This window comes from Mobula birostris, chromosome X, assembly GCF_030028105.1.
Source record: "Mobula birostris isolate sMobBir1 chromosome X, sMobBir1.hap1, whole genome shotgun sequence".
Lineage (NCBI taxonomy): Eukaryota > Metazoa > Chordata > Chondrichthyes > Myliobatiformes > Myliobatidae > Mobula > Mobula birostris.
The window spans coordinates 51,984,113-52,011,554 of NC_092402.1; the positions used below are offsets into that span (position 1 = coordinate 51,984,113).

General features: G+C 47.9%; 1 protein-coding gene across 1 annotated transcript in view; it reads left to right on the forward strand.

Annotated features, from left to right (window-relative positions):
* Nucleotides 1-27,442, forward strand: part of LOC140191511 (low-density lipoprotein receptor-related protein 1-like) — a 293,778-nt gene that overhangs the window by 109,745 nt on the left and 156,591 nt on the right. Inside the window, exons 9-19 of the mRNA XM_072248962.1 lie at nucleotides 685-874; nucleotides 6,669-6,812; nucleotides 9,305-9,541; nucleotides 10,381-10,561; nucleotides 12,095-12,317; nucleotides 14,781-14,970; nucleotides 15,413-15,535; nucleotides 16,032-16,172; nucleotides 18,532-18,657; nucleotides 19,690-19,806; nucleotides 22,535-22,615. Coding sequence (XP_072105063.1) covers nucleotides 685-874; nucleotides 6,669-6,812; nucleotides 9,305-9,541; nucleotides 10,381-10,561; nucleotides 12,095-12,317; nucleotides 14,781-14,970; nucleotides 15,413-15,535; nucleotides 16,032-16,172; nucleotides 18,532-18,657; nucleotides 19,690-19,806; nucleotides 22,535-22,615 — 1,753 coding nt within the window. The remainder of the gene's footprint in view (nucleotides 1-684; nucleotides 875-6,668; nucleotides 6,813-9,304; nucleotides 9,542-10,380; nucleotides 10,562-12,094; nucleotides 12,318-14,780; nucleotides 14,971-15,412; nucleotides 15,536-16,031; nucleotides 16,173-18,531; nucleotides 18,658-19,689; nucleotides 19,807-22,534; nucleotides 22,616-27,442) is intronic.

Sequence of the window (27,442 nt, forward strand, 5' to 3'; positions counted from 1 at the left end):
GCAACAAATTCAACCCCCTCCTAGTGAATCTCTGCCACCAAATCCTTCTGTAATGGGGCATCCAGAACTGCAGATAGTACTCCTAGTGCAGCCTTACCTGATCTAACGTGACATCCAAATTTTTATATTCTCTACCTTACCTCTGAAGTCCATCTTGTTCATCAGCATTCCTCAGGACCACAACCAACATCTTCCAGTGCAGGCAACATCCCACTGGATCTCCTCTGCACTCTCTCCGTAAAAACATTTACCCCTTGTATCCTTTCAACCCTCTCTCACCTCAAAGCTATCCCCCCTGTTCCTGATACTCCTACCATGGGAAAAGAGTTTCTGTCTGTCCACCCAATCTATGATCTTTCAAATGATCCAATCTAAATATAATGTAAATAGTCCTATAAATTTCTATCAGATCATGCCTCAGTGCCCTTTGCTTCAGAGAAAACATGCCCACCCTGTCCAGCCTCCCCATAACTAAAGCTGCCAATTGTGGCAGCACTGGTGAATCTCTTCTGCATCCTTTATCAACTTACTACAGACTTAAAAATTCCTTCCTCTTGCCAATGTGTCTGTTTGTGTCTGTACGCGTGTGTCTGCGTATTTGTGTGCGCGTTGGGTAGTGCTTGCGTGAATCTGTGTGTGTGGGTGCTTAGCCTGTTGCTGATCCACTGCCTTTTCTGTCCGTAGATTGAGCACCTCTACGGTTTGACAGTGTTTGAGAACTACATGTATGCCACAAACTCAGACAGCGCCAATGAGCGGCAGAAGACCAGCGTGGTCAGGGTCAACCGCTTCAATAGCACTGACCTGCAGGTCGTCACCCGGGTGGACAAAGGAGGAGCTCTGCACGTCTACCATCAGCGACGGCAGCCCACCAGTGAGTCACATTCCCCCTGCTCCTTCCACTTCCCTCCTTACCCTACCTCCCTCCTCTACCTCTTCTTCCTTCCCCCTCCTTTCCTCACTCCCCCCTCCCTCCTTCTCCCACAGTGCGTCGAGATAGAACAAGGTAAAACAATAACAGAATGTAGAATAAAGTGTTACAGTTACAGAGAAAGTTCAGTGTAGGTAAATGATAAGGGCAGTGGTGAGATAGGTTATAAGATTAAGAATCACATTCAGGTTTATTATCATTGATAGGTTACCACATTTGTCATTTTTGTGGGTGAAGTATTGTGCAAGACATAAAAATAAAATAGTGCAAGTGATGGGCTGGCTGGTGGCGCAACGACAGCGGCGCCGGACCCGGGGGCGGAGGTTCCTGGGTTGGAAACCAATCAGGTCCACTCCCGAGTACGCTTTCCATCCGTGCCAGGTTGAGTGTCAAGATTGCAACTCGACCTCGTAAAATAAAGGGAAAATGCTGTGAAAATGTCTGTGTGAGGAGTGGCGCGCCACACAGTCAGTCAGTCTCTCTCTCTCTCTCTCTCTCTCTCTCTCTCTCTCTCTCTCTCTCTCTCTCTCTCTCTCTCTCCCCCCCCCCCCCCCTCGTTCTGCGCCTTGTAAAAAAGCCATGAAAAAGAAATCATCAGGGACGCACAGACTCGCATGCACGCAGGCACATGCCAAAAAAAATGTGCAAATGGCAATTAGTGAGATTGTGTCAAAAGGTTCATTGTCTGTTCAGAAAATTGATGACGGAGGGGAAGAAGCTGTTCCTGAATCATTGATGTGCTGAGCTGTGGTCACAACTCTGTGGTTTCATGCGGTCTCAGGAAGAGCAGTTGCCTTACTAAGCAAGATGCAGTCAGATTGGATAATTTCTGTGGTGCATCTATAAGAATTGGTAAGGGTCAACGGGGATATACTGAATTTCCTTAGCCTCTTGAGGAAGTAGAGTCGTTGGTGAGCTTTCTTGGCTGTGGCGTCTGCATGGTTGGTCCAGGACAGTCTGTTGGTGATGTTCACTCCTTACATGGCTCCTAAATAACTGGAGAGCAGTTATGGACCTCCAGTCCAAGAAACAACTGTCATGCTCTGCGTATACCTAGCTGTGCAGCCATCAAGCCAGTTGTGTGTCGTGTTAGCTAACTTTCCCTCAATTCCAAGCGATCTAACTTTCCAGAGCAGCTACCATGTGGAACCTTATCAAAAATCTTACTAAAGTCCCTATAGATGACATCTACCACGTTGACATCAGTGACTTTCCTGGTTACTTTTTCAAAAAACTACAATTTCTTGAGCTGTGATCTCACGCACAGAGCCAAGCGCTGTTGGAGGGTCAGTAAAGATGGAGAGAGTACCGCTCTGAGGGAGGAGTAGTGAGGCGGGAATGCTGCAGGAGGGTTGATGTGGAAGGAACACTGTGGGAGGGGCATTAAGGAGGGAGCGCTGAGTTGATGCAGGCGTGTCCTCAAGAAGGAGATCAGAAGGGCAAAAGGGGGTCCTGAGATGCCTTTAGCAGAGAACATAGGACAGTACTAGCCCTTTGGCCCAAAATGTTAGGTCGACCTTTTAACCTAATCTAAGTTCAGTCTGACACTTCCCTTCTACAGAGCCCTCCATTTTACTATCATCCATGTGCCCTATCTAAGGGTTTCTTAAATGACCCTGATGTATCTACTTCTACCACCATCACTGGCAATACTGATCACTCTCTGTGTAAAAAAAAAGGACTTCTGACACCCTCCCTATATTTTCCTCCAATCACCTTAAAATTATACCCTCTTGGATTAGCCATCTCCACCCTGCGAAAAGGTCTGTCTCTCCACTCGATCTATGGTTCTTCTCATTTTCTACACCTCCACCAAGTAACCGCTCATTCTCCTTCGCTCCAAAGAGAAAAGCCCCACCTAACTCAATTGTTCTTCATAAAACATGCTTCATAATCCAGGTAGCATCCTGGTAAATCTCTGCACCATCTTTGAAGCTTCCACATCCATCCTGTAATGAAGTGACCAGAACTAAACACAATACTTCGAGTGTGATCTAACCAGGGTTTTACAGAGCTACAACATTACCTTGCAGCTTCTGAACTCAGTCCCCCGATTTCATGAAGCCCAACACACTAACTCACCCTTCCACTTCCTTATCCATAGAAACATAGAAAACCTACTGCACAATACAGGCCCTTCGGCCCACAAAGTTGTGTGGAACATATCCCTACCTTAGAAATTACTAGGCTTACCCATGGCCCTCTATTTTTCTAAGCTCCATGTACCTATCCAAAAGTCTCTTAAAAAGACCCTATCGTATCTGCCTCCACCATCATTGCTGGCAGCCCATTCCACACACTCACCCCTCTCTGCGTAAAAAAACTTACCCCTGATATCTCCTCTGTACCTACTCCCCAGCACCTTAAACCTGTGTCCTCTTGTGGCAACCATTTCAGCCCTGGGAAAAAGCCTCTGATTATCCAAACAATCAATGCCTCTCATCATCTTATACACCTCTATCAGGTCACCTCTCAGCCTCCGTCGCTCCAAGGAGAAAAGGCCGAGTTCACTCAACCTATTCTCATAGGGCATGCTCCCCAATCCAGGCAACATCCTTGTAAGTCTGCTCTGCACCCTTTCCATGGTTTCCATAACCTTCCTGTAGTGAGGCGACCAGAACTGAGCGCAGTACTCCAAGTGGGGTCTGACCAAGGTCCTATATAGTTGCAACATTACCTCTCGGCTCCTAAACTCAATCCCATGGTTGATGAAGGCCAATACACCGTATGCCTTCTTAACCACAGAGTCAACCTGTGCAGCTGCTTTGAGCGTCCTATGGACTCAGACCCCAAGATCCCTCTGATCCTCCACACTGCCAAGAGTCTTACCATTAATACTATATTCTGCCATCATATTTGACCTACCAAAATGAACCACTTCACGCTTACCTGGGTTGAACTCCATCTGCCACTTCTTAGCCCAGTTTTGCATCCTATCAATGTCCCGCTGTAACCTCTGATAGCCCTCTGCACTATCCACAACACCTTCAACCTTTGTGTCATTAGCAAACTTACTAACCCATCCCTCCACTTCCTCATCCAGGTCATTTATAAAAATCATGAAGAGTAAGGGTCCCAGAACAGATCCCTGAGGCACACCACTGGTCACCGACCTCCATACAGAATATGACCTGTCTACAACCACTCTGCCTTCTGTGGGCAAGCCAGTTCTGGATTCACAAAGCAATGTCCCCTTGGATCCCATGCCTCTTTACTTTCTCAATAAGCCTTGCATGGGGTACCTTATCAAATGCCTCGCTGAAATCCATATACACTACATCTACTGCTCTACCTTCATCAATGTGTTTAGTCACATCCTCAAAAAATTCAATCAGGCTCGTAAGGCATGACCTGCCTTTGACAAAGCCATGCTGAATATTCCTAATCATATTATACTTCTCCAAATGTTCATAAATCCTGCCTCTCAGGATCTTCTCCATCAGTTTACCAACCACTGAAGTAAGACTCACTGGTCTATAATTTCCTGGGCTTTCTCTACTCCCTTTCTTGAATAAAGGAACAACGTCCGCAACCCTCCAATCCTCCGGAACCTCTCCAGTCCCCATTGATGATTCAAAGATCATCGCCAGAGGCTCAGCAATCTCCTCCCTCGCCTCCCACAGTAGCCTGGTCCTCTGGTCCTGGTGACTTATCCAACTTGATGCTTTCCAAAAGCTCCAGCACATCCTCTTTCTTATATCTACAATCACCAAGATCCTTTTCCATAGTGAGTACTGAAGTAAAGTATTCATTAAGTATCTCTGTTATTTCCTCCGGTTCCATACATACTTTTCCACTGTCACCCTTGATAGGTCCTATTCTCTCATGTCTTATCCTCTTGCCCTTCACGTACTTGTAGAATGCCTTGGGGTTTTCCTTAGTCTTGCCCGCCAAGGCCTTCTCATGGCCCCTTCTGGCTCTGCTAATTTCCTTTTTAAGCTCCTTCCTGTTAGCCTTATAATCTTCTAGATCTCTAACATTACCTAGCTCTCTGAACCTTTTGTAAGCTTTTCTTTTCTTCTTGACTAGGTTTATTACAGCCTTTGTACACCATGGTTCCTGTACCCTACCATAACTTCCCTGTTTTATTGGAGCGTACCTATGCAGAACTCCACACAAATATCCCCTGAACATTTGCCACATTTCTTCCGTACTTTTCCCTGAGAACGTCTGTTTCCAATTTATGCTTCCAATTTCTTGCCTGATAGCCTCATAATTCCCCTTACTCCAATTAAACGCTTTTCTAACTTGTCTGTTCCTATCTCTCTCCAATGCTATTGTAAAGGAGATAGAATTATGATCACTATCTCCAAAATGCTCTTCCACTGAGAGATCTGACACCTGACCAGATTCATTTCCCAATACCAGATCAAGTACAGCCTCTTCTCTTGTAGGCTTATCTACATATCGTGTCAAGAAACCTTCCTGAACACACCTAACAAGTTCCACCCCATCTAAACCCCTTGTTCTAGGGAGATGCCAATCGATATTTGGGAAATTAAAATCTCCCATCACACCAACCCTGTTATTATTACACCTTTCCAGGATTTGTTTCCCCATCTGCTCCTCGATATCTCTGTTACTATTGGGCGGCCTATTAAAAACACCCTGTAAAGTTATTGACCCCTTCCTGTTCCTAACCTCCACCCACAGAGACTCAGTAGACAATCCCTCCATGATGTCCACCTTTTCTGCAGCTGTGACACTATCTCTGATCAGCAGTGTCACGCCCCCACCTCTTTTGTCTTCCTCCCCATCCTTTCTGAGACATCTAAAACTCAGCACCTGAAGTAACCATTCCTGTCCCTGAGCCTTCCAAGTCTCTGTAATGGCCACCACATCATTACTCCAAGTACTGATCCACGCTCTAATCTCATCCGCTTTGTTCACAATACTCCTTGCATTAAAATAGACACATCTCAAATCTTCGATCTGAGTGCGTCCCTTCTCTATCACCTGCCTATCCTCCCTCTCGCACTGTCTACAAGCCTTCTCCATTTGTGAGCCAACCACCCCTTCCACCGTCTCTTCAGTTCGGTTCCCACCCCCCCAACAATTCTAGTTTAAACTCTCCCCAGTAGCCTTAGTAAACCTCCCTGACGGGATATTGGCCCCCCTGGGATTCAAGTGCATCCCGTCCTTTTTGTACAGGTCACTCCTGCCCCAGAAGAGGTCCTAATGATTCAGAAACCTGAATCCCTGCCCTCTGCTCCAATCCCTCAGCCAGGTAATCCAGGTAATTTATAAAAAAAACACGAAGAGCAGAGTCCCACTACAGATCTCACCACTGGTCACGGACCTCCAGGAAAATGCAACCACCCTCTGGCTTCTGTGTGCAAGTTGATTCTGTATACAAGCAGCCAAGTTTCCCTGGATCCCATGCCTCCTGAATTTCTGACTGAGCCTACGGTGTGGAACCTTGTCAAACACCTTACTAAAATCCATATACACCACATCTATCGCTCCACCTTCAATGTGCTTTGTGACATTCTCAAAGAATTAATTCAGGCTCCTGAGGCATGACCTATCCCTGATAGAGCGCAATGTTGTGGGAGGGCATTGAGGAGGGAGCTTTATGGTGTGGTAGATTTGTGATGGTTCTGAGTGGTCTCTCTTCCTTCTCCCTGTCTCACATCCCACCCACCCCACTCCTTTTCCTCCTACTTCTTCCCCTCTTGCCACCCTCTCCCCTATTCCCTCTCTCCTCCTGACGTACCCCTCATCTCCCCTCCTGCAGTGCGGAGCCACGCCTGTGAGCTGGACCAGTTTAACAAGCCGGGCGGCTGCTCGGACATCTGCCTACTGGGGAACAGCCACAAGTCGCGGACCTGTCGATGTCGCTCCGGATTCAGCCTGGGTAGTGATGGCAAGTCCTGTAAAAGTGAGTGTCACTGCATCTGACCCCTGCTGTTGCAGAACCTGCTGCCCTCTGCCTCCTCCTCTCCTACCTCTCTCTATCCTCCCTCTCTCCCCTGCATCCTTTCTTCTTTTTCATCCCTCTGCATCCTCTCTCTGCTCCCTTACTCCACCTGTACTTCCTCCCTATCCTCCCCCTCTCTCTCCTCCCCATCCCCCTCTACCCCTCTTTTTCCTCCTCCTCCCCTTCCTCCTCCAACTCTGTGCCTCTCCCTCGCTCTCTCTGTGTGCCTCCCCTTCTAGCCCCCCCCTGTCTCTCTTCCCCCCTGGTCCTCTCCCTCCCCCTCTCCCCCTCCCTCTCTCCCCCCCTCCCCCCTCCCTCTCCCTCTCCCCCCCTCCCCCTTCTCCCTCTCCACCTCCCTCTCCTCCTTCTCCCCCTCCCCCTCTCCACCCTCCCCCTTCTTCCTCTCCCCTCCCCCTTCTCCCTCCTCTCCTCCCCTCCCTCTCCCCCCTCCCTCTCCCCCCTCCCTCTCCCCCCTCCCTTCTCTCTCTCTCACACACATGCTTTCTCTCTCTCTCTCTCTCTCTCTCTCTCTGTCACCCATTCGCCCTCCGAAGTTATCTCTCTTCCCTTTCGCATCCCCACCTCTGTACCAACCAACCATCCCTCCTTAGCCTCTGTCTCCCCTCCTTCCCTCCCCCCTCCCTTTCCACCTACCTGCCTGCCATTCTGGCTTCGAGTTCTTATTCCGATTTGCGTTCAGTTATTTCCTTTTCTCTCGGCTGAATGCTAGATGCTCTCTCTGTCTGCAGCTCCCAGTGGCGAGCTGGATTGGGGGTGGCTCAATGTTTGAATGTTCTACCCTATAAATTTAAATTGGTTGATTAGACGTTGTCTGTAAATGTTGCTGCAATTCATGCAATTAACAGATTTAATTAGGGTGCATTATCATTTTCCTACCCAGGGAACAGACATGACTTGCATCCAGTTTGTGTGTATTTACAATGTGTGTGGAAAGTTAACTGTTTCAGTGACAGATTATGTAGCTTTGGTTCCCCTGTTACAGCCGACCAAGGTTCCCATCTAAGCTAAATGTTGTTAATGTACCTGCCTCAATCACTTCCTCTAGCAGCTTTTTCCATACATGGACCACCCTCTGGGCGGAACCCCTCAGGTTCCTATTAAAACTCTCCCCTCTCACCTTTAACCTGTGCCACTGGTTCTTGATTCCTCAACTGTGGGAAAAATGTTTCAGTCATATTTGCCTGCCACCACCACCACTGGCAGCACATTCCATGCACCCACCACTCTCCATCTCCTTTAAACTTTCTCCCTCTTCACCTTAAAGTTATGTTCTCTAGTTCTTGACATTTTTTCCCCTGGAAAAAGACTTTAATTGATAAATCTCTGTCAGGTCTCCTCTCAGCTTCTGCTACTCCAGCGAAACAACTTAAATTTGCCCAACCTCTCCTTATAATATATATCCTCTAATCCAGATAATACATATCCTCTAATCCTGGTCTTGGATCTCTTCGCCACTCAATGTCATTCCAATACACAAGTGTACAGGAGAATGAAATAATTATTACTCTGGATTTGATGCAGCACAAAAAAACACAATTAGATAACACAATAATTTAAAAAAAACTCAATGATTATAAATACATAAGATAGCTTATACACACAGATTGATTACATGTCCATAAAGAGACTGGAGGCACAGGAGTGTCTGTATATAAAGAGACTCTGACAGGAAATGATAAAGTAGTGGTGGTTGGGGGTTGTGGAGGGGTGGGTTAGTGGGTGGAGGTGTTGATCAGACTCACTGCTTGGGGAAAGTAACTGTTTTTGAGTCTGGTGGTCCTGGCGTGGATGCTACATAGCCTTCCCCTTGATGGGGAGTGAAACAAGCAGTCTGTGAGCAGAGTGGGTGAGATGTTACTGGCCCTTCTCCGGCACCCTTCTATATATCTGCTCGATGGTGCCGGTGACACTTGGGCAGTTTTGTCTACCCGTTGTAGAGCTGCCTTGCCCACCGTAGTGTAGTTTCTGTACTGTGCAGTGATACAGCTTGTTAGGATGCTCTCGACTGCACATCTGTAGAATGAGGTGAGTATGGGTGTGTATGACCATCCAGTTCTGTACAGACTCTTCAGAAAGTAGATGAACTTTCCTGACTGTGCTCCGGGACATTGAGAGGTTGTGTAAGATGTGCACTCTCAGGAGTTTGAACCTGCTGACAATTTCCCTGGCTGTGCCACTGATGTAAAGAGGGGTGTGAGTGAGTTCTCCCAAAATCGATAACCATCTCCTTTGTCTTGTTGACATTGCCTGACACCAGGCCTCGAGCTCTTCCACCTCCTCTCTATAAGCTGTCTCATTTATCCCTAAGAAACAGAGTTGCTGGTGAGCTTTCTTGAATGTGGCAGGAATGGGGAAGGTGGAGAAGAGTCCGAAGGTCTAGTGGGACTGTTCTCCATGAGAGTCCAAGCCTGACATTGTCCTTTCACCAATAGAGCCAGACCATGAGCTGTTCCTTGTCTATGGAAAGGGACGGCCGGGTATCATCCGAGGCATGTACATGAATGACAAGGTTCCAGACGAGTACATGATCCCCATTGAGAACCTGATCAACCCTCGGGCTCTGGACTTCCATGCCGAAACCGGCTACATCTACTTTGCAGACACCACCAGCTACCTAATTGGCCGGCAGAAGATCGATGGGACAGACCGGGAGACCATCCTGAAATCCGGTGAGTTGGTACCCTTGGCTGGGGATCATCAGGGAGTAGGGCAACGGAATTGAGACTAAGTGGATTGGACCTGCCACCACCATTCAATATTGAGGATGGGAGTGGTAAGGATAGAGCTCCAGAGCTCAGGGACCATCAGTGGTGGGGGGGGGGGGCGGTGAGAGAGGGGGACATGGTGGGTAGAGGGTGCAGGGTGGGAATTGGGTAAAGGGGGATAGGGGGAAGGAGGGTGGGAGAGGGAGATGGAGAGGTGTAGGGAGAGAATTCCACAGCAAAGGAACAGGGACGTCCATGGGTACAAGGAGGGGTGTGTCACTGTATGCTGATCCTGCACAGTTTACGTGTAACTACATTTTCTGTTTGTACGGTCAGCTGGTTGTGTGCATATAATTGCTGTTCTGATGGTACCACATATATCTGTGGTTTATGTGAGTAACTGCGCGGTCTGTGCAACTATGTGTTCATACTCTACGATGTGTGTATCTAGCACCTGTAACGTGTGTACAACTGTGTCTTTACTCTTGAGTGTGTGTGTGTGTGTGTGAATTGCACGGTGTTAGTACTGTGTGTGCCTGTGAATACTATTGTCTCATGCAGTTTCTCCCTTCCTCTGCTCTTCTCCCTCTGTCACCTGCCCTCTCTAACCTTTCTCTCATCATGGTCTCTCTACCCCCTCCCCACTCCCTCTCTTTCTCCCCCATGCTCTCTTCCCACCTCCCCCCACTATGCCCATCTCTTCACCTCTTTTTCCCCTCTCCTTTCCCTTCTCCTTTCCATCAACTTCCCCCATGTCTTCCTCTCTCTCCCCACCCCATCTTGCACCCCCGTCCCTCCCCTAGGACTGAACAATGTGGAGGGGCTGGCTGTGGACTGGATGGCAGACAACCTGTACTGGACCGATGATGGCCCAAAGAAGACCATCAGCGTGGCTCGGCTGGAGAAGGCCTCCCAGACTAGGAAGACCCTGATTGAGGGCAAGATGACCCATCCGCGTGCCATCGTGGTTGACCCCCTGCATGGGTAGGTGGGCTGGTGCAACCTTCTGCCCTTCGTGTTAACCCTGTGGTTCCAAGTCCTCCTCCCTCACTCCCCCTACTCCAGTGGTCTTGGACATCTACTGTGTTAGAACAATATCTCTCTGTCTTTTGTCTTTTGTTTTCTGTCTTCTGTTTCTCCTTTCTTTCCCCTCTCCTTCTCCCCTCAATCTCCCTCTCTGACCGAATCTATCTCTATCTCTCTCTCACACTCTCTCTCTCTCACTCTCTCTCTCACTCACAATCTCACTCTCTCACACTCTCTCACACACTCTCTCACACTCTCTCTCTCTCTCTCTCTCATATCTAAGTTTCTCATCTAAGCTTGCCCCACTTTCCCACATTTGGTGTATGTCCTTCGAAACCTTTCTAATCTGCCTCTCCAAGGGTCTTAAATGCTGTTAATGTACCTGCATCATCCATTTCCTCTGGTAGCTCGTTCCATACATGGAGCGCATTCTGGGTGACAAGGTTGCCCTTCAGGTTCCCATTAAATCTCTTTCTCCTCTCACATTAAACCTGTGCCCTCTAGTTCTTGATTCCCCAGCATTGTGGAAAAAGACTGTGCACATTCACTCTATCTATGCCCCTCATGGTTTTATACACTTCTATAAGGTCATCCTTCAGTGCCAGTGAACATAGTCCCAACCTCTCCATCACTCTTGTGTTCGTGAAGTTCTTCCAGTGACTGGTGCTCCATTCTTCTCCCACGTTCCAATGATTTGAGGGGTTGGTGAGTTAATCAGCTGTTGTGAATCGTCCCCCCATGTGTGGATGAAAGACTAGAATGAGGGAGGGGGTTATTGAGGAATGGAATAGGGTCGCTGTACAGTGGCCGAATTGTGACAGTTGTCAGTCTAGTTCCCTGAAAGGGGCATTACAGGTAGACAGGATGGTGAAGGAGTCTGTTGGCACCTAGCCTTCATCAGTCAGCGCACTGACTACAGGAATCGGGATGTAGTTGTGATCACTTGGAGTGTTGTGTTCAGTTCCAATCACCCTGCTGGCAGAAAAGATCCCACTAAACTGGAAAGGGTGCAGAGAAGATTTATGAGGAGTGCAGGGGAAGGACAGAGAGAGGTTGGGGATGTTGGGACTTATTCCTTGGAGCCCAGGAGCCTGAGGGGTGACCATACAGAGGTGTATAAAGCATGAAGGGCACAGTTAGGATGAATTTGCAGTCTCCTCCTCAGAGCTGGGGAATCAAGAACTCAAGAACACATATTTATGCTGGGGTGGGGGTGAGATTTAATAGGCAACATTTTCACAGATGATCTGTGTAAGGAACAAACTACCAGAGGAAGTGGTTGAGGCAGATCCATTAACATTTAAAAAGCTCTTGGTCAGGTACATGGATAAAAAAGGTTTATGGATAGGAAACACAAACGAATAAGACTGGCTTAGATGCGAAACTTGGTAGACACAGACTGGTTCGGCTGAAACCCTGTGTGACCCTGTGACTTTGGGTGATTGTGCAATGGGCAGGGCAGGGAGCCATGCTGATGATGGTCTCTCCCAGGTGGATGTACTGGACGGACTGGGAAGAGGATCCGAAGGACACCAAGCGGGGGAAGATTGAGCGTGCGTGGATGGATGGCACCAACCGCAATGTCTTCGTTACCTCCAAAACCATCCTGTGGCCCAACGGCCTCAGCCTGGACGCTGTGAACGGCATCCTGTACTGGTGTGAGGCTTACTACGACCGCATTGAGAGGATCTTCCTCAATGGCACTGACAGGAGGGTGAGTGTCAGCTGGAGGGGTGGTGAAGAGTCAGTACTGCGCTGTGGAAGGGGAAGGGGTGGTGAAGAAGGTTGAACCTGGTGGTGTGGGACTCCAGGTTTCTGTACCTCCTGCCCAATGGAAGCTGTGAGAAGGTGGGATGGACCAGATGGTGGGGATCTCTGATAATCGATGTTGCCTTCTTTAGTCGGTGCCTTTTGTAGACACTACCGATAGTCGGGGGGAGGGATGTGCCCGTGATGTGATAGGCAGAGTCCACGACGCTCTGCAGCTTCGTACGTTCCTGTGTATTTTCTTGTTGTACCAGACCGTGATGCAACCAGTCCTTAACCTCCTAAAGAAAGTAAAGGCATCATCAATCCACTCTGGACATTCTCTTTTCTCACCTCTTCCATTGGGTAGAAGATACAAAAACCTGAAAACATGTACCACCAGGCTCAAGGGCAGCTCCTATCCTGCTGTTATCAGACTCTTGAACAGTTCCCTAGTACAATAAGATAGACTTGACCTCACATATATCTTGTTGTGGGCCTTGCACCTTATTGTCTGCCTGCACTGCTCTTCCTCTGTAGTTGTTATTATCAGAGAGGAGGTACAGGAGCTTGAATATGCACATTCAATGTTTAGAAACAGCTTCTCCCTCTCTGCCTCAGATTTGTTAATAGTCCATTAACACTATGTCACTATTTTTCTTTTGCAAAGTTTATTTATTTATTTATCTGTGTCAACAATGGGGGGTATGCACTGTATATTGCTGTCATAAAACAACAAATTTCACAACATCTGTCAGTGATAATAAGGGATACCATAAAGTTATGACAGTTCCTGTGACCCAGGCTCAATTCCACCACTGTATGTGAGGAGTTTGTATGTTCTCCCCGTAACTGCATGGGTTTCCTTTGGGTGCTACGGTTTCCTCCTATGTTCCGAAGAAGTACGTCCTAGTAGGTTAATTGGTCACATGGGTGTTATTGGGCAGTTTGGCTTCATTGGGCCGGAAGGGCCTGTTATCTCGAAGTAAAATGAAAATAATAAATAGTCATACTTTATTAATCCCGGGGGAAATTGGTTTTTGTTACAGTTGCACCATAAATTATAAATAGTAATAGAACCATAAATAGTTAAATAGTAATATGTAAATTATGCCAGTAAATTATGAAATAAGTCCAGGACCAACCTATTGGCTCAGGGTGTCTGACCCTCCAAGGGAGGAGTTGTAAAGTTTGATGGCCACAGGCAGGAATGACTTCCTATGACGCTCTGTGTTGCATCTCGGTGGAATGAGTCTCTGGCTGAATGTACTCCTGTGCCCACCCACTACATTATGTAGTGGATGGGAGACATTGACCAAGATGGCATGCAACTTGGACAGCATCCTCTTTTCAGACACCACCGTCAGAGAGTCCAGTTCCATCCCCACAACATCACTGGCCTTACAAATGAGTTTGTTGATTCTGTTGGTGTCTGCTACCCTCAGCCTGCTGCCCCAGCACACAACAGCAAACGTGATAGCACTGGCCACCACAGACTCGTAGAACATCCTCAGCATTGTCCAGCAGATGTTAAAGGACCTCAGTCTCCTCAGGAAATAGAGACGGCTCTGACCCTTCTTGTAGACAGCCTCAGTGTTCTTAGACCAGTCCAGTTTATTGTCAGTTCGTATCCCCAGGTATTTGTAATCCTCCACCATGTCCACACTGACCCCCTGGATGGAAACAGGGGTCACCGGTACCTTAGCTCTCCTCAGGTCCACCACCAGCTCCTTAGTCTTTTTCACATTAAGCTGCAGATAATTCTGCTCACACGATGTTTCCTATCGTAGCCCTGTACTCAGCCTCATCTCCCTTGCTGATGCATCCAACTATGGCAGAGTCATCAGAAAAGTTCTGAAGATGACAAGACTCTGTGCAGTAGTTGAAGTCTGAGGTGTAAATCGTGAAGAGAAAGGGAGACAAGACAGTCCCCTGTGGAGCCCCAGTGTTGCTGATCACTCTGTCGGTCACACAGTGTTGCAAGCACATGTACTGTGGTCTGCCAGTCAGGTAATCAAGAATCCATGACACCAGGAAAGCATCCACCTGCATCGCTGTCAGCTTCTCCCCCAGCAGAGCAGGGCGGATGGTGTTGAACGCACTGGAGAAGTCAAAAAACATGACCCTCACAGTGCTCGCTGTCTTGTCCAGGTGGGCGTAGGCATGGTTCAGCAGGAAGACGATGGCATCCTCAACTCCTAGTCGGGGCTGGTAGGCGAACTGGAGGGGATCTAAGTGTGGCCTGACCACAGGCCGGAGCAGCTCCAGAACAAGTTCCAAATCTGATTCTGATTGCTGAAATGATCTGTATGGATAGCATGCAAAGGTTTTTCATTGTACTTCAGTACTTGTGACAATAATAAACCAACTTTCCAAGTGAATGATGAGTGGCAAGGTTGGATTAACCCCTTCTTGCCTCCTCTCCCCACAGGTGGTATATGAGCGAGGGGAGCTGAGCCACCCCTTTGGGTTCACCCACTATGGCAGCTATCTTTTCTGGACAGAATATCGGAGTGGCAAGATATACCGGTATGACCAGGTGTCCAAGACGGTGACGCTTCTGAGGAGTGAGCGCCCTCCAACATTTGAGATCCGCATGTATGACGCAGAGCAGCAGGAAGGTGAGGAGATAGGGGGGCGGGTCCTCCTTTGCCTATCAGGATCCCTGAATTCTAGATTTTCCTCCCTCTGCGTGCGCGCGTGCGCGCGCGCACACACACACACACACACACACACACTCACTCTCTCTCATTCTCTCACTCTGTCACTCACACTCACACTCTCTTACACCCACACTCTCACACTCAACTCACTCAATCTTTCTCTTTCTCTCTTACCCTCTCTCTTTCTCTTTCCCTCTCTCTTTCTCTTTCCATTTCAGCAGCCTGGAGCCCTGGGCTCTGAAACTCCCTGCTTGTCTTGCATTCAGCAGTATTCTCTCTGAATTGGTTACATTGGACACCAGTTGTTCCTGTTGACTTGTGTCCAGTGCTGTGTTATGTGATGGCTGTTTTGTTGGGGCTGTGTCTCTTTTTCAATGTAGTTGTGTTTTCTCCCCCCCAGGTTCGAATGCCTGTCGAGTCAACAATGGGGGATGCAGCAGTCTCTGCCTGGCCAATCCAGAGGGGAGATCGTGTGCTTGTGCTGAGGACCAGATCCTGGACACTGACAATGTCACCTGCAAAGGTGAGAAGATGGGGTGTGGGTGGGCTGATGTTTGTTGGTCAGGGAGGGGTCCATTCATTGCAACTCTGTGTCAGGATTGGTCACTGTGTTATAGGAAAGAACACTAAACTGGAAAGTTTACGGCTTAACTTGAGTTACAGGGGTAATTGGGCAGGTTGGGACACAATTCCTTGCAGCATAGGAGACTGAGGAATGACATTATAGAGGTGCAAAAAAATCAGGAGGGGCACAGATAGGGTGAGTGCACAGAGTCTTTATCTCAGGGCTGAGGAACTGTGCACGGTGCTCCCGGTGTGTGCCTGACCCAGGGATAGGGAGATGAGAACTGTGCACAGTTCTCCCAGTGTGGGTCTGACCTATGAATAAGGAGACAGAAACTGTACACAGTGCTCCCAGTGTGGGTCTGCCCCAGGGATGGGGAGATGGGGACTGTTAATCACCTTACCCTCTATCCCATGTCCTGATTGTGACCTCTCTCTGCCCCTCTACATTGCAGCAAACCCTTCCTATGTCCCTCCTCCCCTCTGTCAGCCTGGGGAGTTCGCCTGCAAGAACGGCCGGTGTATCCAGGAGCGCTGGAAGTGTGATGGGGATAATGACTGCCTGGACAACAGCGATGAAGTCCCTGAGATCTGCCGTAAGTATTGGGTTCAGTCCCCTGTGGCATTGTTAACCCCTTGTGCACTGGAACTCCCTTGCCTCCACTATTTGCTTTTTTTTAAAAATTCCAGATTACATTCGAGAATGACAATGACCAACACAAACTAAATTAAAATGTTCCCATCCCTATCCAGGGTGACGTTTACCTCCTGTGGTACCCAGTGGTTCCTGAACACCTTCACGGTACCTGTGGACACCACGCGTTCCCTCTCCCATGGTTATCCCAGGCAGTCAGCCTGAGCAGAGCTGTCTGCTAACCATCTTGAAGATGCATAGATAGCTATCTTAGCCAGCTCTTCGCTCAAGTTAACTAGGACATTCTCATCCCTCCCTGCCAACTCCTTCCAAAATGACCAAAGATGAAAGGGTGGGTGGGGCTAAAATGCAGCCAGAAATGCAGTCAATATGAACATGCGAATAGGGTTTGCACCCTCACATACTCCATGTACGTATGGTATACGGTCTTCACCCATAACTTCCCACCCCCCCCCATCTGCTCTCTGCTCCCCTGTTTGCTCTGTGTTCCCCGTCCACTTGGTGTTCCCCATACATTCCTACCTGTGGTCTTTCCTACCTATTCGTTCTATGTGCCCTGTCCACTCTCTTCTCCACAGCCCCCCATTTGTCTTCTGTCTGCCCGACTGCACGCTAAGTCCCCCCCATCTGTTCTCTGTTTCCTTCCGTGCTCTCTGTACCTCCCGCCTACGCTTTACCCCTTCTTTCTATCCTCCTCTGCTGTCTCCTCTCCCCGCCCCCCCACCAGAACCACCAGTCTCTATCTTTCCCGTCAACTCTCTGTCCTCCCACATTCTCTGTCTGGACACCGTTCGTTTGTTCCCCTGCCCCCAGATGCCATCTATCTGCCTTCCCTGGCTTCCTGGGTACTCAAGCACCTCCTCCAAGGTGAGCGGCAACTTGGATATGCCATTGACTCGATGGCGTAAAGCTGAAGGTGACAGTGGAAGATTGTTTCTTGAAGTGGAGGCCTGTGACTGGTGGTGTTCCCCAGGGCTCAGTGCTGGGCCCATTGTTATTTCCATCATTATCAATAATTTGGATGAGAACGTAAGTCTGCAGATGTGGGAGGCTAGAGAAGTTATAGGAGTCCTGGTTAAGATATACGCTTCATCTTTAGCCAGGGGTTAGGTATGGTTATACGCCAGTAAGTCTAGCATCTGTGGGAACGAATTTACTGGAAGGGATTCTCAGGGATAAGATATAGGCATATCTGGAAAGATGGGGTTGATAAGTGACAGTCTCACTGATTTCACTGAAATGTTTTTTGAAGTAACCAATAAGTATGATAAGTGCAGGGCAGTAGACGTCTATATGAACTTCAGTAAAGTCTTTGATAAATTCAACATGGTATCCTGCTTTGGAAGGTAAGATTGCAAGGGATCCAGAGAGAGCTGTCTGACTGGATTCTCAGTTAGTTTGATGGTAAGAAGTAGGGTGTGATGGTGGAAAGTTGTTTCTCGAATTGGAGGCCTGTGACCTGTCGTGTGCCTCGGGTCGATGCTGGACCCATTGCTGTTTCGCATCTGTATCAGTGATTTGAATGAGAATGTACAAGGCATGTTTAGGATGTTTGCAGATGAAACTAAAATGGGTGGTGTCGTTGGCAATGAGGATGGCCATCAGGATTTACAGAGTTTCTCGTTCAGCTGGGTAAATGGGTGAAGGAATGGCAAGTGGAGCTTAATTCAGAAATATGTGATAGTTTTCATTTTGGAAAGATAAATAAGTGTAGGACTTTCACAGTGAATGTGGTGCCTTAGGGAGTGTTGTAGAACAGAGGGATCCAGGTGTACAGGTACATGGTTCCCTGAGAATGGTGTCAGAGGTAGAACCGGTGGTGAATTAACAAGTTAGGATGTTATGTTGTATTTGGACAAGATGTTGCTGAGGTCGCATTTGGAAATATATTTACAGTTCTTGCTGCTTCGGTACAGCAGCCAAGATAATCAAAGACCCCGCCCATCCCAGGCATTCTCTCTTCTCCCCCCTCCCCTTCCCACTGGGCATACGATACAGAAGCTTGAAATCACATACAACTGGGCCCTAGGACAGGTTCTGCCACGCTGTTATAAGTCTATTGAATTGTTCCCCAGTATAATGAGATGGACTCCTGACTTTATCGTGGCCTTACATAGTCTGTCATTGTGTGTCTGCACTGCGCTTTCTCTGTAACTATTCATACTTTATTCTGGATTCTGTTTTCTCTTATATAACCTCGGTGTACTGATATGTCACTTATCACATAAAGCCAAAGCTTCATAAACTATAAAGCCATAATAAACCCACTTCACTCATGATTGTCTCATTCCCTGTCCCAGACCAACACACCTGCCCGTCTGACCGGTTCAAATGCCAGAACAACAGGTGCATCCCGATAAGGTGGCTCTGTGATGGAGACAACGACTGTGGTCACAGTGAAGATGAGTCTAACGCCACATGTTCAGGTACCCCTCTGCATCTGATGACAGTCCAGTGGCTTGTTCCAGGAGGATGAGAGAGGGAGAGATGACTGAATTCCCACTTCCCCTTCCCACTACCCTCGTCCTGGGTGGGGAGAGGTTTGGGATAGGCTATTGGAGTTGTCTGGGCAACTGACCATGGTGGGTTTTGTAGATGGTGCACACTGGAGTCAGTGTTGGAAGGAGGGGGTGTTTGTGGGTCGGGGTGGGGTGGTGGAGAGGTAATGTGGTGGATGTGGAGTGCATTGACTAACTCCACCCAGGCAAGTGGGGAGTGGTCCATCACACTCCTGACCTGTAGACGAAGGAGAGGTAATGTGGTGGATGTGAAGTACATGGACTAACTCCACCCGGGAAAGTGGGGAGTGTTCCATCACACTCCTGACCTGTAGACAGTGGAGAGGTAATGTGGTAGATGTGGAGTACATGGACTAACTCCACCCGGGGAAGTAAGGAGTGTTCCATCACACTCCTGACCTGTAGACGGTGGAGAGGTAATGTGGTGGATGTGAAGTACATGGACTAACTCCACCCGGGAAAGTGGGGAGTGTTCTATCACACTCCTGACCTGTAGACAGTGGAGAGGTAATGTGGTGGATGTGGACTACATGGACTAACTCCACCCGGGCAAGTGGGGAGTGTTCCATTAGACTCCTCACCTGTAGACGGTGAAGAGGTAATGTGGGTGTGGAGTACATGGATTAACTCCACCCTGGCAAGTGGGGGGTGTTCCATCACACTCCTGATCTGTAGATGGTGGAGAGGTAATGTGGTGGATGTGGAGTGAATGAACGAACTCTAGCCAGGCAAGGCAGATGATGCTCGCTTTGGCCACTGTTTGCTGGTGGTGGAGGGAGGATGTGTTGATATGGGTAGGGGAGGGCATGGGGTGCCAATTGAGCGGGCTGCTTTGCTTTGTCTTGGATACGGGCCCTGGAAGCTCTGTGAAGGTGTATTTTCTTAATCCCTCTCTCTCTCCCTCTCTTCTTCTCCTTGTCCCTCCCCCTTCCTCCACAGCACGAACTTGCCCCCCAAACCAATTCTCCTGTGCTAATGGACGCTGTATACCAAATTCCTGGACATGTGACCTGGATGATGATTGCGGGGATCGGTCCGACGAGCCAGCATCTTGCGGTATGTGTGGGGAAAGTGCAGAAACAGCCCCTTCAGCCCAACTGGTCCATGCCCAGCCAGATACAGCGTGGATACAAGTCTTTCAGTCCAACTAGTTAGATTCCCACCTAAACTCGTCCCATTTGCCTGCGTTTGGTCCATATTTCTCCCCCCACCCCCCAAACCTTTCCCATCCATGTCCATGCCCAATTGCCTTTTAAATGTTAATGTACCTGCCTCAACCACTTCCTCTGGCAGCTCGTTCCATTTTCCCACCACCCTCTCGGTGAAGAAGTTGCTCCTCATAATCTTATACACCTCTATAAGGTCATCTTCCAGTCTCCTACACGCCAAGGAATAAAGTCACAACCTGCTCATTCTCTTTCTACATAACTCATTCCAACAGTCCACACAACATCCAAATCTAAATCTCCTTTGCACCCTTTCCAGATGAATTGCATCTTTTCTATAGCAGGACAACCAACCTTTAAGCTCATACACTTCATGGAATAGAGTTTCTGCCTGGTCAACATCCTTGTCATTCTCCTCTGCACTCTTTCTAGCTTTATAGTAGCTTTTCTATAAGAGGGTAAACTGAACATGATACTCCAATTGCGGCCTCTCCAAGGTCTTGTACAAGTGCAATATAACCATCTGACTCCAGTACTCAATGCTCTGACTAATGGCGGCCAACATGCCAAATGCCTTTTTCACCACCCGGTCTACCTGTGACACCATGTACCTGTACCTCTGGGTCCCTCTGTTCCAGAACTCTCATTATGGCTCTGCTTTTACTATGAAAATCCCACCCTCGTTTATCTTTCTAAAATATGCAACACCTCACACTTCTCCAAATCAAACTCTATTTGCCATTCCTCTGCCCACTTACCCAGTTGATCAAGATCCCCCTGTAAATCCTAATGACCATCTTCACTGTTAACAACACCATTCATTTTAGTGTCATTTGCAAACTTCCTGACCATGTCTGATTAAATTCCATGATATAGATGGCAAACGGCAAAGGGCCCAGCACTGACCTCTGTGGAGCACCACTAGTCATTCGCCTCCAGTCAAAGTAACAACCTTCCACGATCACCCTCTGTTTCCTGTTATATCAAACCACTTGTGTATCCAGTTAGCCGGCTCTCCCTCAATTCCATGCAATCTAGCTTGTCAGAGCTGCCCACTATGTTTGTTTGGAGATACAACGCAGAACTGACCCTTCCGGTCCAGCAAACTGCACTGACTAGCAACCCACCTGTATATCCCTAGCCTAATCACAGGACAATTTACAATGACCAATTAACCTACTAACTGATATATCTTTGGACTGTGGGAGGAAACCCACAGAGTCATGGGGAGAACGTACAAACTCCTTACAGATGGTGCCGGAATTAATCTCCGAACTCTGACAACCCAAGCTGTAGTGGCGTTGTGCTAAATGCTATGCCATCATGATCCCCATCCTTATCAAAGGCCTTACTGAAGTCCATAAAAATCTTGTCTACTGCCCTGCCCTTATCAACCTTTTCAGTACTCCTTAAAAAAAACAACTCAGTAAAATCAGTGAGACGCAATCTCGCACGTACACAGTCATGCTGACTGTTACTCATCCACCACACCTTTCCAGATGTACGTATATCTTATTCCTGAGTATTCCCTCCGGTAACTTGCCTCCCTCAGATGTTAGACTTACTGGCCTTTAGTTCCCAAGTTTATCGTTGCTGCCCATCTTAAATAAAGGCACCTCAGCTGTGGCTCCCTCAATTTCTTCTCTGGCCTCCCACATCTGAAGACTTACTGACCATGCCTTGTACATTTTCATCCAAATCATTGATATAGATGGCAAACACCAATGAGCCCATCACTGAGCAATGGGGAACACCACTGGTCACAGGCTTCCAATCCAAGGAACAATCTTCCATGGCTCTCCTCTGCTTCCCATTGTCAAGCCTGTTATGTATCTAATTAGCCTGCTGTCCCAGGGAGCTATGTATCTGTACTCTTCAGTCCTCTGTTCTACAATATTCCCTGTTGTCTCACCGTTCACTATTCAAGTCCTGCAGAAAGGGGCCATGGCATGTGAGGAAGTGAGGTGGGGTCTTGAGGGTTAGGGTGGGGTACAGGATGAGGTTGATTGGCGCAAAGCCTTCTGTCATTGACCTGAGGGCTGGGACCTGAGATGTGAGTCAGTGCAGTCCCATCTCCCAAACACTATGCTTGGGAGTTGTGTTTGTGGAGGGATCCCATTATTGACAGGGGATCTAGCCTGAGTCCTGGTTTAGAGTCGTGGACTCTACTCAATACATAACAGACATGCCCCTCCCCACCATCAGCAGTATTTACTGGAGCCGTTGCTTCAAGAGGGCAGAGTCCTTCATCAAAGATCACCACCTTCCAGTCTATACCATCTTCTCACAGCTCTCATCGGGCAGGATGTACAGAATCCTGAAATCCCACATCACCATGTTCAGGAACAACTACTGTACTTCCTTTCAACTATTCTGTTCTTGAACCAACCGGTACCACACTGATCACTACATCAGTACAGCAATACTGTGATCATCTTGCACTAAAATAGACTTCTTTTGTTGTGCTAAAAGTGTATAATTTATGTTTTTTTTCTGAATGTTGTGTACCTGATGCTCTGTGTTTGTAAAGCTGCTGTAAGTTAGATTTTCATTGCACTTGTGCACACAGGGACTTGTGTATTTGACAATAAACTCCTCTTTGACTTTGATCTCCACAGCCTACCCTACCTGCTTTCCATTGACACAGTTCACCTGCAACAATGGACGCTGTATTAATATCAACTGGCGCTGTGACGCTGGTGAGTAAGGGGAAATCCCCTCCCTCCTTCTTGGCCCCTCCCTTCTGTGTTATACTCCTACCTGCCTACACCCCCCTCCCCCCATCTCGTCCCATCTTGCTTGGTCTCAGTGTTGGCGGGACAGAAATCAGCAGCATTAAATGTCACCATTCCCTTTTCCTTGGCTAGGGATCCTGGAGGATTCACCTTAATAATCTGAACAAAAACTATTCTAGTAACAAATCTGGAACATGCTGTAAAGCCCCAGCAACAGTCTGAGTGTGGTCAGGCTGGTAACACTCAGCGTGTCAGGCAGCATCATAGGAGAGAGGAACAGTGAAAGTTTGAGGTGAAAGACCCTTGGAAAGAACTACAACACTCAGCAGGTTAGGCAACGTCTGTGAAGAGAGGAGAGCAGTGAGAGTTTGGGGTCACAGATCCTTGGACTGAACTAGAAAGACATAACAGGTCAAATAGCTTCCGTGGGGGTAAGAACAGTGAAACGTTTGGTTGAAGAGGGTTCTTCGACTGGAAATACTCAGCAGGTCAGGCAGCATTTGAGGAAAGAGAAGCAGTGAACATTTCAGGTCAAAGGTACTTGGACAGAACTAGATACTCAGCAGTTCAGGTAGCAGCTGTGGAGGGAGAGACAGTGTACATGACAGATCAAGAGCCTCAGACAGATTGAGAAACATTTGGCAGGCCAGGCAGCATCTTTGGAGAAACGACTAGAGTTTCAGTTCAAAGTGCCTTCCCAGAAGCAGAAATACTGAGCAGGTCAAGTAGTGACTATGGAGAGAAAAAATCAAGCAGGATGTTTGGGGCTGAAAATCCTTGTCGGAACAAGAGAGAGAGATGTTGGTTTCAAGTTGAAGACGTGATGGAGGAGAGCTGCAGGTCAGTACAGCTGTATGAGATAGGGGGAGGTCGGGGTTGCTGAAGTGTGACATACTGTAAATAGCAGGTCAGTGAAGCAATATCACTGTGCACGGCGCTCCCAGTGTGGGTCCTTCTCACAGATAGGGAGACAAAGACTGTGCAGAGTCCTCTGGTGTGGGTCTGATAAGGGATAGGAAGACAGGAACTGTGCTCTGTGGTCTCAGTGTTGTCTTACCTCTCTGAGCCCCTCTGTCCAAATTACCTCTTCCCAGCCATTGGCTTGTTGCTGCTGTCTCTTCTCCCCTACCCATGTGTGTTTGTCTCTCTCTGTTGATCGGCTTCAGTCAGTCTTGTGGTGTCTCGCCCTCCCTGCCAACCTTGTGCTCTGTCCGCCCCTTTTGTGTGTTGCAGACAATGATTGCGCGGACGTCTCTGATGAAGAGGGGTGTCCAGTTCTCGACGGTCAGTGTGTAGAACCAGTTTGCATGCGTCCCCACTCTCTGCAGGAACCCTCGTGCTAGATGCTGACCCCCCCCCCCCCAACCCCACTCTCCCTCCTCTAGCTCCTGGTAGGGAATGGAGGCATTTATTCTCTCGAGCAACCAGCATTTTGCAAACGCAGGTCATTTCCCCACCTCAGTGTCAGCCAGGAATGAGATTCCATTGAGCTATCTCTGACTTTTCTGTACTTTTGCTGGATGTCCTCTAGCCTCCCTTGTCCCAGGGAAGACAAGCCTGGAAATCTGAAGTTCAAATCAAGAGTTGGGCTTACACAGTGAGTGGTTGGTCCTTGTGGTTTGTAGTGGAGTAGAGAGACCTGAGAGTATAAGTGCACAGTTAACTGAAAGCACCATCACAGGTAGACAGAGGAGTGAAGAAAGTGTTTGGCACACTGGCCTTCATCAGTCAGAGCATCAAGTATGGAAGTCGAGATGTTATATTACAGTTGTACAGTGTTAGTGAGACAGCACTATAATGGAGATGCAGAAGATTCTACAGATGCTGGAAATCTTGAGGAACACACATAACATGTTGGAGGAACTCAACTGCTCAGGCAGCATCTATGGATGGGAAATGAACAGTTGACTGGGCTGAGGCACTTAATCAGTATTGTGTACACCTTTGGTTACCCTGTTATAGGAAAGATGTTATTAAAGTAGAAAGAGTGCAGGAAAGATTCATTGGGATGCCTTGACTCAGGCCCTAAGTTACAAGAGGAGGTTTCGTAAGACCAGGACTTTATTCCTTGATACTAAGGAGATTGTGGTACACTTGATAGAGGTGTATAAGATCATGAGAGGCATACACAGGGTGAAAGCACGCAATCTTTATCCTGGGGAGGATGCTGGAAACAAGAGGGCAGAGGTTTATGATCAGAGATTAGAGATTTTAAAGGGACATCAAGGGCAGCTTCTTCATGTAGAGGGTGCTGTAGATTTGGAATGAGCTGCTAGAAACAATGCTTGAGGTGGGCACATTAGCGATATATAAATGCCACCTTGGTAAGTACATGGATAGGAGAGGTTTAGGGGGCCAAGGACCAAATATGGGCAGGTATGACTAGATTGCTGGGCAACTCAGCATGGACCAGTTGAGCTGAAGAACCTGTTCCTGCGCTGTGTGGTTCTGTGAAACAAAGTCCAGCCTTTCCAAACACTGTCCCGTAATAAAGTCCTCCGACCCAGGACCACATTCGGGTAAGTCTCCCCTGCACCATCTCTAATGCACTCACATCCTCCCCGTAGTCTGTGAACAAAACTACAAACACCATCAAGATAATTCCACAAAGTTGTGAGAGTCTCTGCTACCACCACCCCTTAAGCAAATCCGTTCCAAAGCAACATCAGCCATCTTTCTTGGGCTGTTGTAGAGAGAACTAGCGGCCCCAGAATCCCAAGTGATCACTTGTAAGTGTGACCAAAACAAAAAGATGACAGAATAGCACAGTGTGAGAACAGTTGCCTCCTAGCTCCAGAGACCCAGGTTCAATCCCAACCTCCGGCACTGTGTGTGTGTGTGTGTGTGTGTGTGGTGCATGTTCTCTCCGTGACCATGTTGGGCTTCCCTTGGGAGCTCGTTTCTTCCATCGTCCTACAGAATTTCTGTTGCACAAAAGATGCAAAAGGGCAGGGGATGAGATGCCCTGACTGTTGGAGTACAGTTGCAGCAGAGAAGCTTTACAAGGATGCTGCTGGGACTCAAGTGACTAGGTGACAGGAAGGATGGGTAGGGTGGGGTTCGATTCCATGCAATGTAGGAGAGCGTGGGACCATGGAGACGAGGAGCTCAGACGGTCAAGTGGGAGAAGAATGGTTAACCTGAGATGTGATCGGAATCAAAGTAAGGATTCTTAGTGATGATGGGTGCCATCTCCTTGAGGTGCCATCTCAAGAAAATGCAGGGTAACGACCTGAAGTGCTGACCATCCCCCTCCTGCTATAGATTCCGCTCAGCCCACTGAGTTCTTCTGCGTACTGGTTGAAATTGAGGGCTAAACCTGATACAGATGCGTAAGATCATGCGAGGAGTAGATAATGTGAGTGGTCTTTTTACCCCTGGATAGGGGAGTCTAAAATTAGAGGATGTAGGTTTAAAGTGAAAAGGGAAAGATTTACAGGGGACCTGAGGGGTAACTTCTTCACCAGTGTTGGTGGGTATATGACAAAAAGGCTCTTGCCATATCATCGGGACAGCGAGCAGTATTGACTTCCGAGTACCTCTGGGCCATGCTCTAAGATCGACAGTGCATATTGCACAACAAAGGTGAGGAGCCCAGGCTTTGGCTTGGTCACCAAATTTACATCTAAAGTAGAGCTCATAGACTTTCTTAATAAGAATAATTATTCTCCATCTTTGAGATTTAAGTGTATACTCGCCACAAATATAACAAAGTATCGCTGCTGTTGCAACGTTGGTGAGACATTTTGCTATCAGGAACACTCCTTAAGATGCCATGACTTTATTATATAATGAGTACACACAATATGCTGTGCGTGTAGAGCATGCACATCAATGTGATCACAGACCAATATAGATGTAAATGCAATGCATAGAACAGTGTGTCTGTGTGTGTGTGTGTGTGTGTGTGTGTGTGTGTGTGTGTGTGTGTGTGTGTGAGAGAGATGCTTTTATAACCTTTCTAAAACCTGTCCTGCCGTGCAGCAACTGCCCTGGCTAAACCTGCCCAGGAATGCCTGGACAAGATAGAAAACTTTTCAGCTTACATTGTGGGCAACATTTTAATTGACTTGAATAGTGATTTGAAATAACAAATATAGGCAATCACAAAAAGATGGTGATAAGGAAATTTCATGGTGATTTTTATGATCAGGAGCCCAAGACCTATAAAATACATCCAAAACAATTCAGGAAGCGAAATCCTTGTTGTCCAGTGATATAAGAGCTAGGAAACCATGTTGCAGCTGTATAAAGCTTTGGACTGAGTTATAGAGAGAGGTTGACCAGGTTGGGACTTTATTTCTTGGAGTGTAGGAGACTGAGAGTGACCTTATAGAGGTGTATAACATCATGAGGGGCAGAAATAGGGTGAATACACACAGCTCTCTCCCCCCCCCCATGATTGGGGAATCAAGAACCGGAGGGCACAGCTTTGGGGTGAGAAGGGAGAGATGGGAACTCAGAGGGTGTCCGTATACCAAATTTCTTTAGCCACTTTTCTATCTAAAGCGGCCAGTCTTAACAGGAAGGGTTCAGCAAAATTCTTTCCAGCTGCTTCCAAGATTGGCACTTCTGCAAAATGCTGCTTGTGGCAAAAGAAAAGCAGATGCACAGAGTTCAGTCTCCCGCCTAAACTGGTGGGTTGTAGGATTAGTCCTGACGTGGAGTGGTTTGGAAAGAGAGAATTAAATCCTCAGGGAGCAGGAGGTGCTGACAGTAGTTATGCCTGCTTTGTCCCACTGCCGGTTGGAGCTATGCCCGGGTGATCTCTCTGCACTCCCGGCTGTGTGC